Source organism: Electrophorus electricus, chromosome 16 (genome assembly GCF_013358815.1).
Source record: "Electrophorus electricus isolate fEleEle1 chromosome 16, fEleEle1.pri, whole genome shotgun sequence".
NCBI lineage: Eukaryota > Metazoa > Chordata > Actinopteri > Gymnotiformes > Gymnotidae > Electrophorus > Electrophorus electricus.
The window spans coordinates 2,666,857-2,683,353 of NC_049550.1; the positions used below are offsets into that span (position 1 = coordinate 2,666,857).

General features: G+C 43.0%; 1 protein-coding gene across 5 annotated transcripts in view; it reads right to left on the bottom strand.

The window, feature by feature from the left end:
* LOC113579187 (receptor tyrosine-protein kinase erbB-4) overlaps window positions 1-16,497 on the bottom strand; it is a 165,441-nt gene that overhangs the window by 20,226 nt on the left and 128,718 nt on the right. For 3 of the 5 annotated variants that reach the window (XM_035534874.1, XM_035534873.1, XM_035534870.1), the window contains exons 17-20: window positions 14,030-14,162; window positions 11,465-11,587; window positions 11,172-11,270; window positions 9,179-9,367 (exon numbers count right to left, since the gene is read on the bottom strand). In XM_035534874.1, the coding sequence (XP_035390767.1) occupies window positions 9,179-9,367; window positions 11,172-11,270; window positions 11,465-11,587; window positions 14,030-14,162 (544 nt within the window). The remainder of the gene's footprint in view (window positions 1-9,178; window positions 9,368-11,171; window positions 11,271-11,464; window positions 11,588-14,029; window positions 14,163-16,497) is intronic. The other 2 variants (XM_027012944.2, XM_035534872.1) reach the window with 1 other exon arrangement.

The following is a 16,497-nucleotide window of genomic DNA, read 5'->3' on the forward strand; positions in this document are numbered from 1 at the left end:
ACCTCCCCTTACACTTGAGCAACAGCAGGAACCTGGCTCTCTTAAACCTAAATAAAATGGAACCTGAATGGAATGTTATCCCAGAAGAGTTCAAGATGTGCTTAGCACCAAGGGAGGCCACAGTAAATACTGACTTATCCCTGTAGAAGCCATTTTGTTCTGAAAAATAGTTTTTAAAGATTTTTTTTGTACAAATTTCCTGTATTTTATGTTTGTATCTTAATAAAGAGACTGAGAAATAATTATATATGGTCATTAAACCATTGCTAAATCAAAAAATGTAATGGGAGCCTATATATATAATTTCTGCACCTCAACAGAAGGTTCACCAATCCCCTTTGTACTCTTCTGTTCCACCAATGAGAGGAGATGTGCAAGTGGATGGCGTGTGTTGATAAAAATGCAAATTAAAATGGAGAATGCCATCAATTTTCGTGTCTCCCTCCTGTAATGGCTACAATTTCACTGACACTCGTGCTGACATTACTGGGCGTCTTCCTCCATGCCATGTGCTGCAATTATCTGCAAATTAAGCCCTGATGGCAACAGTCTTGACATATGCTCACAACCCCTTGTACTTACACACACACACACACACACACACTTACACTTGTGCGATGACGTATTTGATAAATGACTGCTTATATATATATATATATATATATATATATATATATATATATATATATATATATATAATGCTTGTTTAAATATATATATATATATATATATATATATATATATATATATATATATATATATATATTTTTTTTTTTTTTTTTTTTTTTTTTAAACAGGCATTATATATATATATATATATATATATATATATATATATACGTTTAAACAAGCATTATAATCTCCCATTACTATGAATAATGACTAAACAGTCAAAATATTTGTTAACCTGGAAATGATAGATTTCTTTACCGATGGCTTGAAACAATTTCTTGTGATAAAAGCACTTTACAAGTAAATTTGAAGTAAGTGGTACTAGCAACTTACATGTGTATCAGATACTGTTTAAAACAAAACAACATACATGTGCATGAGATATTGCCTAAAACAAAATAACAAGTGTATGAGATACTGTCTAAAACAAAACAACATACACAGTTCCCCATTTCATCAGTGCGTCTCTCACAGCCAATATGTCTTCTGGCATTACTGCTTATGTTTTATTACACATTATCAGGAAGTCACAAAACTGTGATAAATTATGAACATTTCCTATGACCACTGGCATATATATCCATTATATCTAAAACCACTGATATTGTTAGGCACTAAAGGCCCGCTTCCTACACTTAGATTAAGCTTAAGCTTTGACTGAACCGATTGGTACTACAGTTTAGTCCAAGGCCATTTATGAGAGATCAAAACAAAACAAAATTCCTCTGATAGAAGTAGCCTAAAAACTAAAAGTTAGAAGGATTAGCCACAGTGCCCATACTAACTTGGAACTGGAGAACTGAAGACAGAGAGAGAATGAGAAAGAGAGAGAGAGAAAGAAATCTGTACACTGCCATAGACTGAGATATTATCCCCACTCCTATCTTCAAATGCAAACATTGCTAAATCATTCATGACCTCAGAGTCCCTGCACTGCTGCGGAGGAAAAGGTAGTTGTTGAGTTGGGTTGCCTCTCTCTAATTTGCCTTCATCATACCTCATTTTTTTAAAATATTTCCCCTTTTTTGTGACGTGCAAACACAGGCTGACCAATCCAATCAAATTCTGCAAATGCCCCCCCATCATGCCCCCTTAAACTGGCCTCATAAATTCTAACAAGTAATTGGCAGATTTGGGGTTTATGAACTTAAACCCCATTTCTCACAGCTTTAGGATGCTTAGAAAGTTTGGGCTGGTCTGTGTGTGTGAGCACATGACTGTGTGTGTGAGTGTGTGTGTGGGTGGGTGTGGGGGGGGTTGCCTTTTAAACATAGGAGAGTGAATGCAGCAGATAACCTGGCACGCATTCACTTAAGCTAAGGTGTCTCAGATCTGTTTGAAATCGAATATTACCGTGATGGTTTGTTAACCCTAGCTGTGTTTGGCGACCAGTCCTTTAGTGCAGAGGCTAACATTTTCCATGCCATGCCACACTATATTCGGTTTGTGAAGGGCTCCATAAACAACAGATGAGTCCATGTGAAGGTGCAAAGCATGCAATTCAAATAATACGAGCCACCGCACAGCTGTTACATCTAAAAGAACCTTCACTGGGCTGTTTGAGTGAAGTTCTCAGTACCGTCATAGACACATGTGTTATCAAAATAGGCATCGTACAAAAAACAAAACAAAAAAAAGATGCGGTAAAAGAGAGGCTGGTGGGATGTGAGACTCCACTAATGAGGCCAGTGTAGAGGCATTTGTTCGGCATGACAGAGCTATCTGCCCCGAGAGCAGACAGTACAGAGGTGGTGTCAGCAGGTGGTCTCTACTGAGAGAGAACCTGTAGAGTGAGAGACCTGTGAGAGGCTTGCTTAATTACGGCTGGTGACGTGTATGGCCACTTTGCTTTCCTGTTTTGACTAAACATGCTGTGGACACAAAAGGAGGCTCCACTCACTCACATTTTTTAAACAAACAAACAATTAAACAAACTTCGCACATTGTCATGTCATTTGAGGAACTCACTGCACTTGTGCGCCTGTGGTTAAATAAAACACTTGGGCTCTTCTTGAGTGACTCTCAGATCCATTTCTATGCATATACAAAGGCATTGTTTGGACGGATTTTGGAGGTGTGGCAGATTTCTTGATGTGTAGATGTTAAGTGTAGAATATAAAATGCCCTAACCAGATGGGTTAAGAAAGGCCTCAAATTCATAACTGTTTTTATAAAACACAAAGAATGTTCCCATGTTCAACAAATAATTGAATTAAATATTCATAAAAAGTACAGTAAACAATTCTTCAGGCAATGATGTTTGTTAACACTATGCTATGGCTGCAAAGCAACACTGAGCATGTGTATGTTGAACATTTTACAATGGCTTGCTATGGGACTACCAATTATACTCTAAAACTGGAATACTAATTTTTGTAGTTAATCACAACCATTCTAGCTATTTTTAGGAGGTTTTCTAAAAACAATGGATGCTATTTGCCATGGATCTGGCAAGGATCCATGCTGGGTGTTTTTAAGCAAGCGATGCAGCATCATCAGATTCCCAGTGCCCATGATGCAGAAAACAAGCTGTCATACAAAATGGCAAACATGCTCGCAGTCATTTGTGATGAGGTCTAGGACTGGCAACACAGACTCATTGAACAGTGGCGAGAGGGAGACAAGGCAGTGAGAACATACAGCACAGCACCGCTGACAGTTACAAGAGGACGATTACATCTGTTGAGCCACGGTGACTGATGTGTCTGTTTAAAATGGCCCGTCCGGTTACGTCATTGAAAAAGGCATAGCTGACAGAAAATGGTGAGGGTAGTGCCGCACGGCAGGACGACTCAGCACCATTACGCCCGCATTCAGCAAGTGTGCTAATTTATGCCGCGGGTATTGGAATGAGCCCAAGCAGAGCCAGATACAGCGTGGACCCTTGGATGCCAAGACGGCCTCTGTGAATGCTAATGAGTTCTATTATAGCCAGCACCAGTCAGTGGAACCGAGAGTGGGAGTGTGGGGGTTCAAGGAGAAGTAACTGTCTCATTTTTTTTTTACTGAAGAATCTGTTCATCAAAATGTACTTCCACAGCGAATTGTTTCATCAGGGATCCATTCAGCAGTAAGTGTAACACATTGTACCATTAGCGGAGCTTCCTGGCTGAGATAGCCGGTATAATTCAGAGCTTGAGGATCCTCGCAGTTAATCTGCTTTACATATATCATGTCCCTATTACTGTAATCCCATTGTAAGCATCAGGGTTATTACTCCTCACCATGTGGCTGTGCAGAGGACCTGCCGTGAACCAGGCTGCCAGCGCAACCAGGGACGACCTCCAGCAGCAAGCTTGTGCCACTGGTGAGTGTGCGTAGGGGCAGGGCCAGGTCCGGTTTGCCCCTGTGTTGTTGGCTTCCTCACAAACTCCTCCACTCCCCACTGGCTAGACGGCATGATTAATCGAAATCGTTAAGCTGAGGGCCTTGCTGAAGTGCCAGCTACTGCCTCATGGCCTGTTGACATGCTTGGGATGAAACAGCCACTGTGTGAGCTTGGCGACAGTGTAGCATCGGGTATAGTGAAACACACAGGCAGAAATGGAGAGTTGTCTTCATGAGACATGCCATGCTCAGCTGGGAGCTGCTGCTGAGCTCTCTCCCTCACAAATTCAAAAATTAAGACTGTAGAACTAGCTGAAATAAATTACTGGAAGGTTGGACAGGAAATGGGATATCTCAATGTATTAGGCAAGCTCTTGTCTAAGTATTAATACAAGTTAGGTACCTGGGAAGGTTCTGGAAACTTTTTTTATTTGAACATATTTTTCTGGGGTGTTTTGAAGTCTATTTATTTAGTCCACTTAAAAATGTCTCATTAGCTCAGCATTCCATGAGACACTTTCCTTTGTGGGCATCTATGCACAGAATCTATCTCTCTCTCTCTCTCTCTCTCTCTCTCTCTCTCTCTCTCTCTCTCACTCTCTCTCGCTCGCTCTCTCTCTCTCTCACACACACACACGCACACACGCACACACACACACACACACACACAGACACAGACAGCCACAGGGGAAGAGAGAACACGACCAGTTCTGCGGTTTTCAGTCATTTCTTTAGGCCTCTCACTCTCAGCAAGGCACAGGAAGATGTGTTTCTACTATTCCACTTTTATAATCACTCTGTTTTCATGTTCCAGCAGTTCTCTTACTACCCTGAGAACCAAATCTTTGCTGCCATGATTTTCAGAAGGAATATTAAAACATATCTTCAAATAAGAAATATAGAGAAATATAAAAATTAAATAAAGAAAATTAATAACAAAATGTGACTAATGTGTGTCTGATCATATGCACTCACTAGCTTAATACTGTGTTCCCTGTTGGTCCCTCCTTAGCAATGTCCTCAAATTTAGGAAAACATCAAGAAAATGATTTATTTGATGTGATCAACACTATGGCAAATATTCGTAGAAATGTGAACTGAGATCTCTCCAAGAACTCTAAGGTTAAGATTCAAATGACCATTACAAAACCTCAGTCTGCAGACTCACTAACAACTGTATTAGAGGTGTTAATGTCCTAAAAAACATTACAATCAGCGATGAATGAGAGCAAGAGTGGCTGATAACTTGCCCATGGTAACAGACCACAGAGTGGATATGATTATGTTAATGTATATTTTAATGTATCTGGCGCACCGGCACCTATAAGACCAATATATCCACTGAGTGTATGTGTTAGGTATGTGTTCCTAATAAAAGAAGCAGTGGATATATCTCTATACAGTAGTACATATATTGAATTCAATTCAACTTCATTTGAATATACCTTTTTATATCAGGTATTGTCACAAAGAAACTATAGAAATCTGTTTTAAAGAAAATCAGGGTTCAAGCCCCTAATGAGTAAGACAAAGGTGACAGTGGCAAGAAAAAAAAGTATGTCATAGTTTCACCCCTCTGAAATCTAAGTTCCCATAGTAACATTGCCTTGTGGTCTGTGCTTTGTTTTTGTTCTGTATTATGTTTCACTTTCTCCACCCCTGTCTTACTGTGTTCACCTGTGTCTTGTTTATCCCTTTTTAGCCTGTTTATTTAATCCTGTCCATATTGTTGTATGTGGTACATGTTCCTGTTTGCTGTTATGTTTTTTTGTTTTTTTTTTTTGTTTTTTTGTAGCTTGTTAAGGAAAACTGTTTTTTTATTCTGATTTCCTTTTTTTTCTTAGAATTGTTTGGTATTGTTTTGTTCACTGGGGCCATGGTGCTTTATTTTGAGTTGAGTAATTCTCCTAATAAAGCACTCTCTAAGGCTCACTTGACCTGTCTTGACCTTGAACTGTCCTTCTTGTTGTCACCGAGGAAGAAACCTTGACAGGAAACAAGACACAGAAGGGGGAGTCAACCCATCCTCTGATGGTTGACACTGGGACGAATTTATTAGAAATTAATTAAATTGCATTTATTAAGCAACATTACCTTGAGAATTCTTAAACTCTTTGCAGTTACGCGAGGAACATGATTATTACACTGCGAACCCTCAAAAAGTCAAGTGGAATTAGGCAGACATTTGTGTATTAAGTCACAATGAGATTGTAACCTGCTAATCAGCTGAAGCATAATTGTCCCTGTAATGTGGGTTAAATGGATTCTAATTACAGAAATAAGTGGTTGCTGAAGTAATCAACTGTGGAAGTTCACTGAAGTAATCAATAACAGGGTGGAATATGCCAAACGCGCATTGACAGCTTGGGGCACCTGAGACTTTGTGCTCATGGAACTGTGAGATCAGTCCACTGAACCATTGCAGCAAAGCACAGCTCAAACCACATCCTCACATCTGCTGGTGCCACGACCACGGAGGGTTTTGTCGGCAGGGACGATGAGTTAGCGTACAAAGAGGAGGTGCAGCAGCTTACGGACAGGTGCAAAGTCAACAGCCCGCCTCTGAATGTGAACAAAACAAAAGAGATGGTTGTCGACTTCATGAAAGGACAGAGTGATCACTCTCTGCTCATCATCGATAGAACCTGTGGAAATCGTCATGAGTGTCAGGTGCCTTGGTGTTCACCTAGTGGAGAACCTCTGATGGACCCTCAACACCAGCTCCATAGTCAAGGAAGGCCAGCAGTGACTTTACTTACTGAAGAGCTTGAGGAAAGCTCATCTTCTCACCATCATCCTCACCACATTCTACAGAGCATCCTTAGCACCTGCTTCACTACCTGGTTTTGGAGTTGCACCATCTTGGACCTCAAGACCCAAGAGCAAACAGCCCAACACTGATATTTACATCACATCTGCAAAGCCACCAGGATTGCGTATGATCCCACACATCCCTCATACAAACTGTTCTCTCTCCTGCCAACATTGAAAAGGTACATAAGCATTTGGGCCCACATGGCCCGTTATTGCAACAGATGCTTCTCCCAAGCCATGAGCTCCTCACCTGTCAGAGACTGATCTGACACTACTTCATGTGTACACACACAAATGCACACACACACATGCACGCACATGCACACATGCACACAAACACACACATATACTTGCGTGCATATTTAAGTAACACCATCTTACTCCCTGACTTATTCTGCATATTTAAATAACACCTGATGTCAGAATACAGTATTTAACATTACACTGAATTTCACATTCTTAACTCTTGCATCCAAAATACACTATTTAACAAATATCATATTCTATTTAACAAATATTGTATTCTTACATTATAATACTTTATTATTATAGTTGCTGCTACCTCAGTGACTGCTTGTTCATATATGCTATAATTGTGTCTAATAAATACTTAGATGTTACATCTTACATTATGTTACTCACTTCAGTAATGGTCGGTGTTGCCGTGTTCCTGTATTTCGTATTATTGTTGTTTGTACTTTTGTGTCCTGGAGGAGCTTTATCTGAATTTTACTGTGTGCTTGCATATAGATGGAATGATGATTAAAGCTTATTAAGTCTTGCCTTTTGCTACCTTTTCCCTAACCTTAACCATAACCTCCTGGTCAAAGAGAAAAAAAAAGGTAACTGCTTGTGCTTAGGTTACTTGGTTATGAACAGAACAGCTTGCTTACTTCAGAGAGCTTGGATAGAATGTTCACATTTCAAAAAACACTTTCTTTTTTTTTTTTTTGCTGATTTGAATTGTTTTTTGGACACAAGCCTCAGGGATCCCAACTGGAGAATGCAGAAACATACATACACCTTTACAGTGTTGCTATTCAGTTACTGTAATAATTTGCAGAGTGGCAACAGGACTAGACACATTTGGTGACACTAGGCTAACTTAAATGCCATTACTTAACAGCTACTTAATTGTAATGATTTACTACAAGTAGGCCTATTACTCAATACATTTAAGTTCAGAATAATAAACGAAATTAATACAATTCACCTAATGTACTTATGTTTACACAACAGTAAATATGTCTGTTGCTCATAGTCAGTTTAGGAAATAATTTATGCACAGTTACTTAACCCTAAAGATTAAGGCAGTTGGAGTCCTCAGACCATTTGAGGTGACTTAACTTGGCTGCTGGTGTCACCAGTTGCTCCCATCCTGTCTCATGAGAGACACAACACACATGAGGGCTACATCAGGATAAAGAAAACCAAACAAGGTTGGCAGAATTGGTGTAGCTGGGCTCTGAGCATACTCCCCCTTGCAAGTCATAAGCAAAGTCTCATGGCATAACCAACAATCGTGTGTGGAGGCGGACTGGAAACACAACATTCGCGAAGCTGTACTCGGCCATTCTCACCCGCCAGCATCTGCCCATGCCCCCCACACCCGACACCCCTGCCCTCCAGCATCCACCCCGCCTTCCTGCTGCTCTGCCTGAATGTGCCTAATTTGCCCATGGGTTGCGCAAGCACACTCTTGAGGAAGGAACGTGGGAAAGCACCAGCCGGCGCAAACATTGGGTGGAGCAGGGCGGGTGCAGGGGCGGTCAGGTTCATGGCCTTGTTGAACTCTCGATGTGGCAGAGGGGGAGGAGGGACAGCACCATCTCAGCACCTGAGGATGCTAACGGGGGCTCTGCAGTGTCCTGTCGCAGACGGTCCACACAGCTGAACTAGGAGCACAGTTGCTGAGCTAGTAAACTACCTCAGCTTCCAGCTGCTCATGGTTACAGCTCTTAACTGAAGGGGCCCCTGACCAGCTCTGCATGTGGGCCCTTCCCGCTGTGATGGGCCACATCTTTTTGGCACTTAAGAATTCCAAGATTTTATGGACTTGGACAGATGGGGAAAAAGATGAGTAAAGCCTGGAGAACAATCTGTGCAGCAACCACATTTTGACAAGGAAGTGTCTGGGCATATGATATGGCAAGCATGTCTGATTGGCCGATAGCAAGCACTGTAGTGAGTGACAACTTGAAAACATGTGTATAGTGCAATATGATTGAAGCCTAATAAATTATACAAGCATACACACATGCATTTTCTAAACACACAATCATGCATACAGATGCACACTTGTGGAGATGAGAAAGGGCAAAAAATAAAGGGTGTGTGTGTGTGAACCAATAGGGGGCGCTCTCACCTTGGCGATCTGCACACACCAGTTGAGCAGCATCTGCGAGCCGATGTTGTCCTTGTGCTCGTGCACGTAGTGCAGCAGGCAACTGTGGGGCATCAGTTGAGTCACCAGCTGGACGGTGGGGCTCAGGCACACGCCCAGCAGACGCACCAGGTGAGGATGCTCCACGCTGGCCATGATCAGCGCCTCCTGCTGGACAGGAGGACATCTGTCAGCCAAGTAACTTTAAGCAGTGGCTAAGGGGTCTTATTATAATCTTTTATAAAACCGAATCATGCCAGTTTGGTTTCGGCTCTCTGTTTGGAACGTTTTGGAAGTTTTGATCTCAAGTCCAATCTCATCGCACATTACCACAGTGAAAAGCACAGGTTTAAGAGAAAAGGATAAGGGCCAAGGAAAGAGCAAAACTGGATGTGCTGCCCTTTAAGGATAGACTGACCGAAGAACAAAGGAGCTTTTAGTGCTCTGAGGAAGACATGCGAGGCGGCCAACGGTGGAGCTACAAAAGGCCTCTCAAATCCCAGAGAAAACATTAACATTAACCCTGGAGGAGGAAAGGGAGACAGAGAGAGATAGTGAGACAGAGACAGAGAGAGAGAAAGAGAGACAGAGAGAGAGAGAGAGAGAGACAGACAGACAGAGAGACAGAGTGTGTGAGAGTCCGTGTCTGTGACATTCTCCTGCTTCTCAGTAGAGGTGACCCCATTAGTGAGACTGACCCCAACAATGTGAGTGTGTAAATTTTTACATGTGGTGGATGTGTCCATGAGAATGAGTGCATAGGGAATTTACAACACATAACTAGGACACATGGTGCATGAATACATATTGTGCAAGAATACAAATGGTGCATGAATACACAGGGTACACAAATACACATGGTGCGTCATGCATGATCCATATAGATCCAAATATACCTTATATACACACACATACACATGCACACACATGCGGGCATGCATACACACACACACACACACACACATACACAAACACACACACACACACACACACACATACACACACACAAAACATACTCATTAACACACTTTTAGACACCCAGAGAGAGAAAGAGTCAGAGAGAGCTCTGTCAGATTGAACAAGGCTATTTATTTTTGGCGTATGCATGTGCTGGGGTAAGCCTCACAATATGATGTGTTCCTGTACTTAGGTATGGGGTGCTGTTCAAGAAACAGTTTATAAGCTGGGAACACATTTAAATATCAGCAGTTTAGATATCAGCAGTGGTAGTTCAGTGGTTAAGGTACTTGACCCTCAGTTGCTCAAGTTGTACTTGGTCATAATTGTAAGTTCTTTCATCCTTACCATTTGAAAAAGGCCCTGCCCACCTACAGTTGCCAGGGCGTTGGTTGCTGGGGGGTTGGGCACGTGAGGGCACTTGGCCGCTCGGCCGTCTGCTCGGTGAGCCCACCTCAGTCCAATCAAAGGCAGCCAGACGTGCCCGACCCCCACCTCTCTGCTAAACACGTTCTGTTGGTGACCTCTGTGATGCGTGAGATAGTGCTCACTCAGATATGAGGTGAGATCAGCGATTAGCAACCATCTCACGTTTCTAGCTCCTCATGGCCTGCTGAGCGGTGCCTGGCGGCTCAGAGGAGGACTCTGCTCGCACTAGCAAGTGCGATGCTGTTATGAAACTCACCCGGAGCTCCTCACTTCTCCTCACATTTTATTCATTTTTACCAGCAAGCCACACTGATCTGGCCTGTTGGCAGGTCAAGAGAGTAGAAAACTGAAATTGAAAATTGAAGTTAAAAATTAAATTCTTTTTCTGTCTCTTAAGCACTGAATAGTTGTTGAATTTGTGGTGGACTTAGTGTGCCGAGCCCCCGAGCTGGTGGAGCTTTATGTGACAAGATAATAAAAATGGGACTTTTCATTCACCATGATAAAGGAAAAACATGACATGCCATTAACTGATCGAAATAACTGCCATGCTGATGGAAAGCATGAAGGCTGCATTAATTCCACTCACATCCATAAACTCCACGTTGGCTTTTGGCCCTGTTGTTTCATTCAGGATCTTTATGGCCACTGGGATCTTCACACGCTCACCCTCTGGGACCCAGATGCCCTGAGAGTGCACAACACAGATAATGACCAATAAGAACTGTGAACCTTGTACAAACGGAGGATATGCACTGACAGTATACATCCTTTATGTGATAATAAACACTTATCTCTCACTCACACTCACAAACACGCAGAAAACAAACTCATGCTCATTCTCTCTCTCTCTCTCTCTCTCTGTGTGTCTCTCCCCTTTACCTTGTAAACAGTCCCGAAGGCTCCAGTACCCAGGATCTTGACCCTCTTGAGTTCGGTCTCTTTCAGTATGCGCAGCTGAGCCTGGTTCGGTGCTGTTCCACTGGGTGTCAGCGGCTCCACCAGCTGCTCAACACAAAGCAGATCTCATTCTTTCAGTGACAAACCCATGCACAGTATAGACCTGTACACCAATATACCAACAGATGACCTAAGATCAGTTATTGCAGGGACAAACCAATGTACAGCACACATCTGCAGAGAGGGTGCTGATCCTACGCCAGTTTTTTTATTTTTTATTTTTTTTATTATAGACCCAAAGGGCAAATCCAAGCTCTGCAAATAAAGCCACAATCTGGTATACATTGTCATACACATAGCATTACACTTACTACAGCCAAACTATATTCATACCAGGATCAGATGTTCAGCAATAGCAAACAAACTGATTCCCCTTGCATCCACCCTCACACACACACACACACACACACACACACACACACACACACACACACACACACACACACACACACAAACACACACACACAAAAAAAACAAAAAAACAAATCTTTTGAAACCTTTACAAACTATACATACACTAATGAACTGTTCGTTCAAGCATGATCGCCCTGGTAAACACAGGAAGGAATTAAATGGCTTCATCTATCAATCTCTCAAGCAGAGCTGATCCTTCAATTCTGCCCAGCCCAACCGATTCATTACATAGAAATGGAAGTGGTTTTGAGGTCATTGTGTCCATTACGAGAACTGCCTTTCCTTGGCAGACATTTGTGTTGCTTTTGGGGAATGTAGGTACGGATTTAGCTTCACATGCTGAGATTAACAGAGGAAAGACAAATTGAAACCAATGAGGACTGGGATCTCAATAGGAAGAAAAGATAATTAGGGAGGGGGTGAGAGACATATAAAGGCATAGAAACAGAGAGGCATGGGTGGGGGGGGCAGGCATTGGTTATATTATCAAAAATATACAGAAACAAAGAGGTGTTGACTTAAGCAGAAATTAAAATAGGTCAGACAAACAAAGAAACATGCAGTGTAAACTAGACAAAGAAACATGCATAGTGTAAACTGAAGGGCAAAATGCAAGCTACGCAAGTGCAAAGTGTAAGTGTCAAGCCACTTGGACACACTGCTATTGTTCTACCCAAACACTGGTTTATCGCTGCAGCTCACACAGTGGCGCGATTGTCCAAGTTTTTGCCTTGAGCTGTCTTTGCGAAAGGCCAGCTCGAGCACGACACTGCTCTGTTCAGGCAGTGCTGTTATTCCTGCCAGCATCTGCCTGCTTTTTAACACATGCTGTGTTTTCCCTGGCACAGCAAGATGCAACCAGGCATTTCTGGAAGAAGCAGGAACCTTAGGTGGAAAAAGAAGGAAAAAAAAACAATAAAAGGCTACAGTGACAAGTTCCAGTTAAGTGTACTCAGCCACTTTACTGGAGCCTCTAAAAGTGATTTAAACATGACTTAATGGAGTCTGACTCTGGAATCAGTGCATTAGAATAATTACTGAACAAGTCATGGAGTGTATGCAACTTGCTAATTAATACCCCATAAGACAATTGTAAAGTGTTTGGGCCCTTTTGAAGCACACGTTTCAAAACCAGGGAGCTGACCAGGCATCCTGGTGCTGAAATCTTAAGCATGAAGTGTTTGCAGGAGCTGTCCATGTCTAGTGCTGAACCATAGTCTCAACATTGCACTGTAAAAAGACACTGTATGTTCATAAAATAGAGCAGCACTGTAAAAATGTCAGATTTTGTGCAGGTCTATTATTTACATTGTATATAATAAGGATGTGGGACAGCACACCAAAATAGAAGCACATGCACTGATAAAAATAATTTCAGAAACGAGAAGGCAGACCTTAACAGGTTTTCTTTAGTCCTGTTGTTGTTCATACTAGTCAGTGTTCTTCTGCTGTGACAATAGGAAGTTAGGGGAATGTTCAATGTACCCCATCACACTTCAGTTCACAGAGAGAGAGCGAGGGAGAGAGAGAGAAAGAGAGAGAGAGAGAGAGCGAGAGAGAGAGAGGGGGTGGGGTGGGGGGGGCAGCAGGGAGAGGGAGAGACGTGAACTTTTTGCTTTTATTTGGTATTCTATTTGAGCTTCCATTTCCATTTAAGTGAGTGAGAGCCACATTTGAAAGGAAACTTGAGAGAGATTGGGCACAAGTCCCAGGACAGAATTGCTCTCTCAATGAATCACACACACACACACACACACACACACACACACACACACACACACACACACACACACACACACACACACACACACACAGAGGTTTGTTTAAATAGATGTCGGTACTTGAGTGTATCAAGCTGTCCATCAGCTTCTGGACATGAGGTCGTCTCCTCTGGCTGTCTATAGCACTGATGCTCCACATGCACATTATTACTCAAACCTGCACTGGCAGGTCGTGTATTTTGTTTAACGGAACACCCAGTTCTTTAGGGTCTGAAGCAAAACTTTCCTCCTCTCCAACTCCAACTCTTACTGTTCACCTCGAGCAAACGTTTCCTAGTGCATTACCCCTCACCTCTGTTTCCAGGAAGCGCCGCAATGCCCTCTTCTTCTTGATGCTCTTGCGCCGGACGTAGACGGCAAAGCCGAGCGCCACGACGACGGCTACAAACATGCCCCCGATGACCCCGGCAGCAATCAGTGGAGTCCTGCAACAGGTCACCATTGGTATTGACAACAAAACAAATGAAGTTTAGGCCATAAAAAGAAAACCTTAAAAGAAAACCTGCTCCAATCAGCACTTATTCAAAAAGCTTTTACGTCCATGATGAGTGAAATACATGCCTTATTTCTATTCTGCATTTGAACAGTAGAGAGGACGAATGCAAATCACTGAGTTCAATGAATCTCACTGCATTTCATCAAGGGAGCAGAAATGTGAATATAATGTGAATATTGAAATGTGGAGCAAATACTTAGGAAAATAGAATTGGGCTTGTGGGAGTTATTCATGGGGGGTATCTATGCTTTTGGTCTTTAATGTGTGAGAAAAGAAGTGTGATGAGACGTAGAACAAATTGACAATGTTAGACGACTGTTGAGGTTCACATGAGCCTTTCCCAAATGTTAGCGAGCTGTATTGAGTATGCCAGTAGGTAAAGCCTATTGTTGTGAAATTAGTCATTCATCTACTGTTTGTTAGTGGAAAGGATGGGCAAATTCAATACAGTCTATGTGTTAATGTGTTAAAATCCTAACCGATCTATTAATTTGTAAAAATATTGATAGTTGTTCTCAAATGGTAAACTGCGTTTGCTAAGGTGATGGTGCATGTTGTCAATTCCAAATACACAGAGCAATATAACAAATATTTTTGCACAACACTGAGCACTTTCTCATTGCTTGCACATCAGTCTTCATGCCTTATGGACATTTTGCAAAACATTAGACATATTGATCATTTGGTAACAGAAATCACATGAAAATGTCTGATTAAGCAAATCACAACACAATAACTGAGGCTGCTAATTTCCAATCCCAAAACATTTCCTCAAATTGGGCCTGATTTGCAATTGCTTAACCATTGCCTGCAAATCTAACTCTAGATTGGTAAATCTAACCAATCAAACCTATGATTCAAGTCATCAGCCAGTGCTATGTAGTCATATGGGACAGTGTTCTATGTCATCACACATCTGCAGAAGCCCTGGTGGACAGAACCATCCGCAAGGCTCTGAACTCTCGCACTGCTGTCTACAATGCGGGGATCATCAGCGGGAACATGGACGAGTACAAGTCTGCAGCATACGGAGTGCGCAGGGCGGTGAGAGAGGCGAAGCGGCGCTACGGGAGGAAACTAGAGACACAGTTCCAGCAGAGTGGCTCTAGATCCCTGTGGCAGGGACTACGGACGATCACGGAATACAGGAGCCCACCCTCCGGACTGATGAGTGTGGATGAGTCTCTGGCGAATGAGCTGAATACATTCTTCGCTCGCTTCGAGGCTACATCTAGCGGCGCTAATGTTAACAGCGCTAACGCTAACAGCACTAACTGCTAGCAGCGCTAGTGCTAATGGTACTATCGGCGCAGCCAATGGCGCATGCGCAGGGCCCACCATAGAACAGCGCCCTCTCATCATCACGGAGAGTGACGTGAGTAGAGTGTTTAAAAGGGTGAATACCAGGAAGGCGATGGGACCAGACGGTATCTGCGGGAGGGTCCTCAAAGCCTGTGCAGATCAGCTAGCCCCGGTATTCACGGACATCTTCAATCTCTCCCTGACGCTCGGTATCGTCCCGTCCAGCTTCAAGCGATCCACCATCGTCCCCGTCCCAAAGAAACCTCGACCCTCCGACCTCAATGACTACCGCCCTGTTGCCCTCACATCAGTCGTGATGAAGTGCTTTGAAAAGCTAGTCAGAGACTTCATCACATCTTCACTGCCAGCCTCCATGGACCCACTGCAGTTTGCATACCGCCACAACCGCTCCACTGACGATGCAATTGCACATCTGCTCCACACTACACTGACTCACCTGGAGAAGGGAGGGGAAATTATGTTAAAATGCTGTTTGTCGACTACAGTTCAGCATTTAACACTATCATCCCCTCCCTACTCACTACTAAGTTGGGGGATCTAGGACTGCATACATCCCTGTGCGACTGGATCTCCAACTTCCTAACAGACAGACCACAATCAGTACGGGTGGGCAACTGTGCCTCATCCACCCTCACCCTCAGCACTGGAGCTCCTCAGGGTTGTGTCCTAAGCCCCCTGCTCTACTCACTGTACACCTATGACTGCACAGCCACTTCCAGCTCCACCATCATTGTCAAGTTTGCTGACGACACCGTTGTCATGGGTCTGATCTCAGACAACGACGAGAGGGCCTACCTGGAGGAGATTAAACACCTGGAAAACTGGTGCCAGGAAAATAATCTCCTCCTAAACATCAGTAAGACAAAGGAGCTGATCGTGGAGTGCAGCAAGAAGCAGGAGCAGCACTACCAACCTGTGAGGATCAGTGGAACCACGGTGGA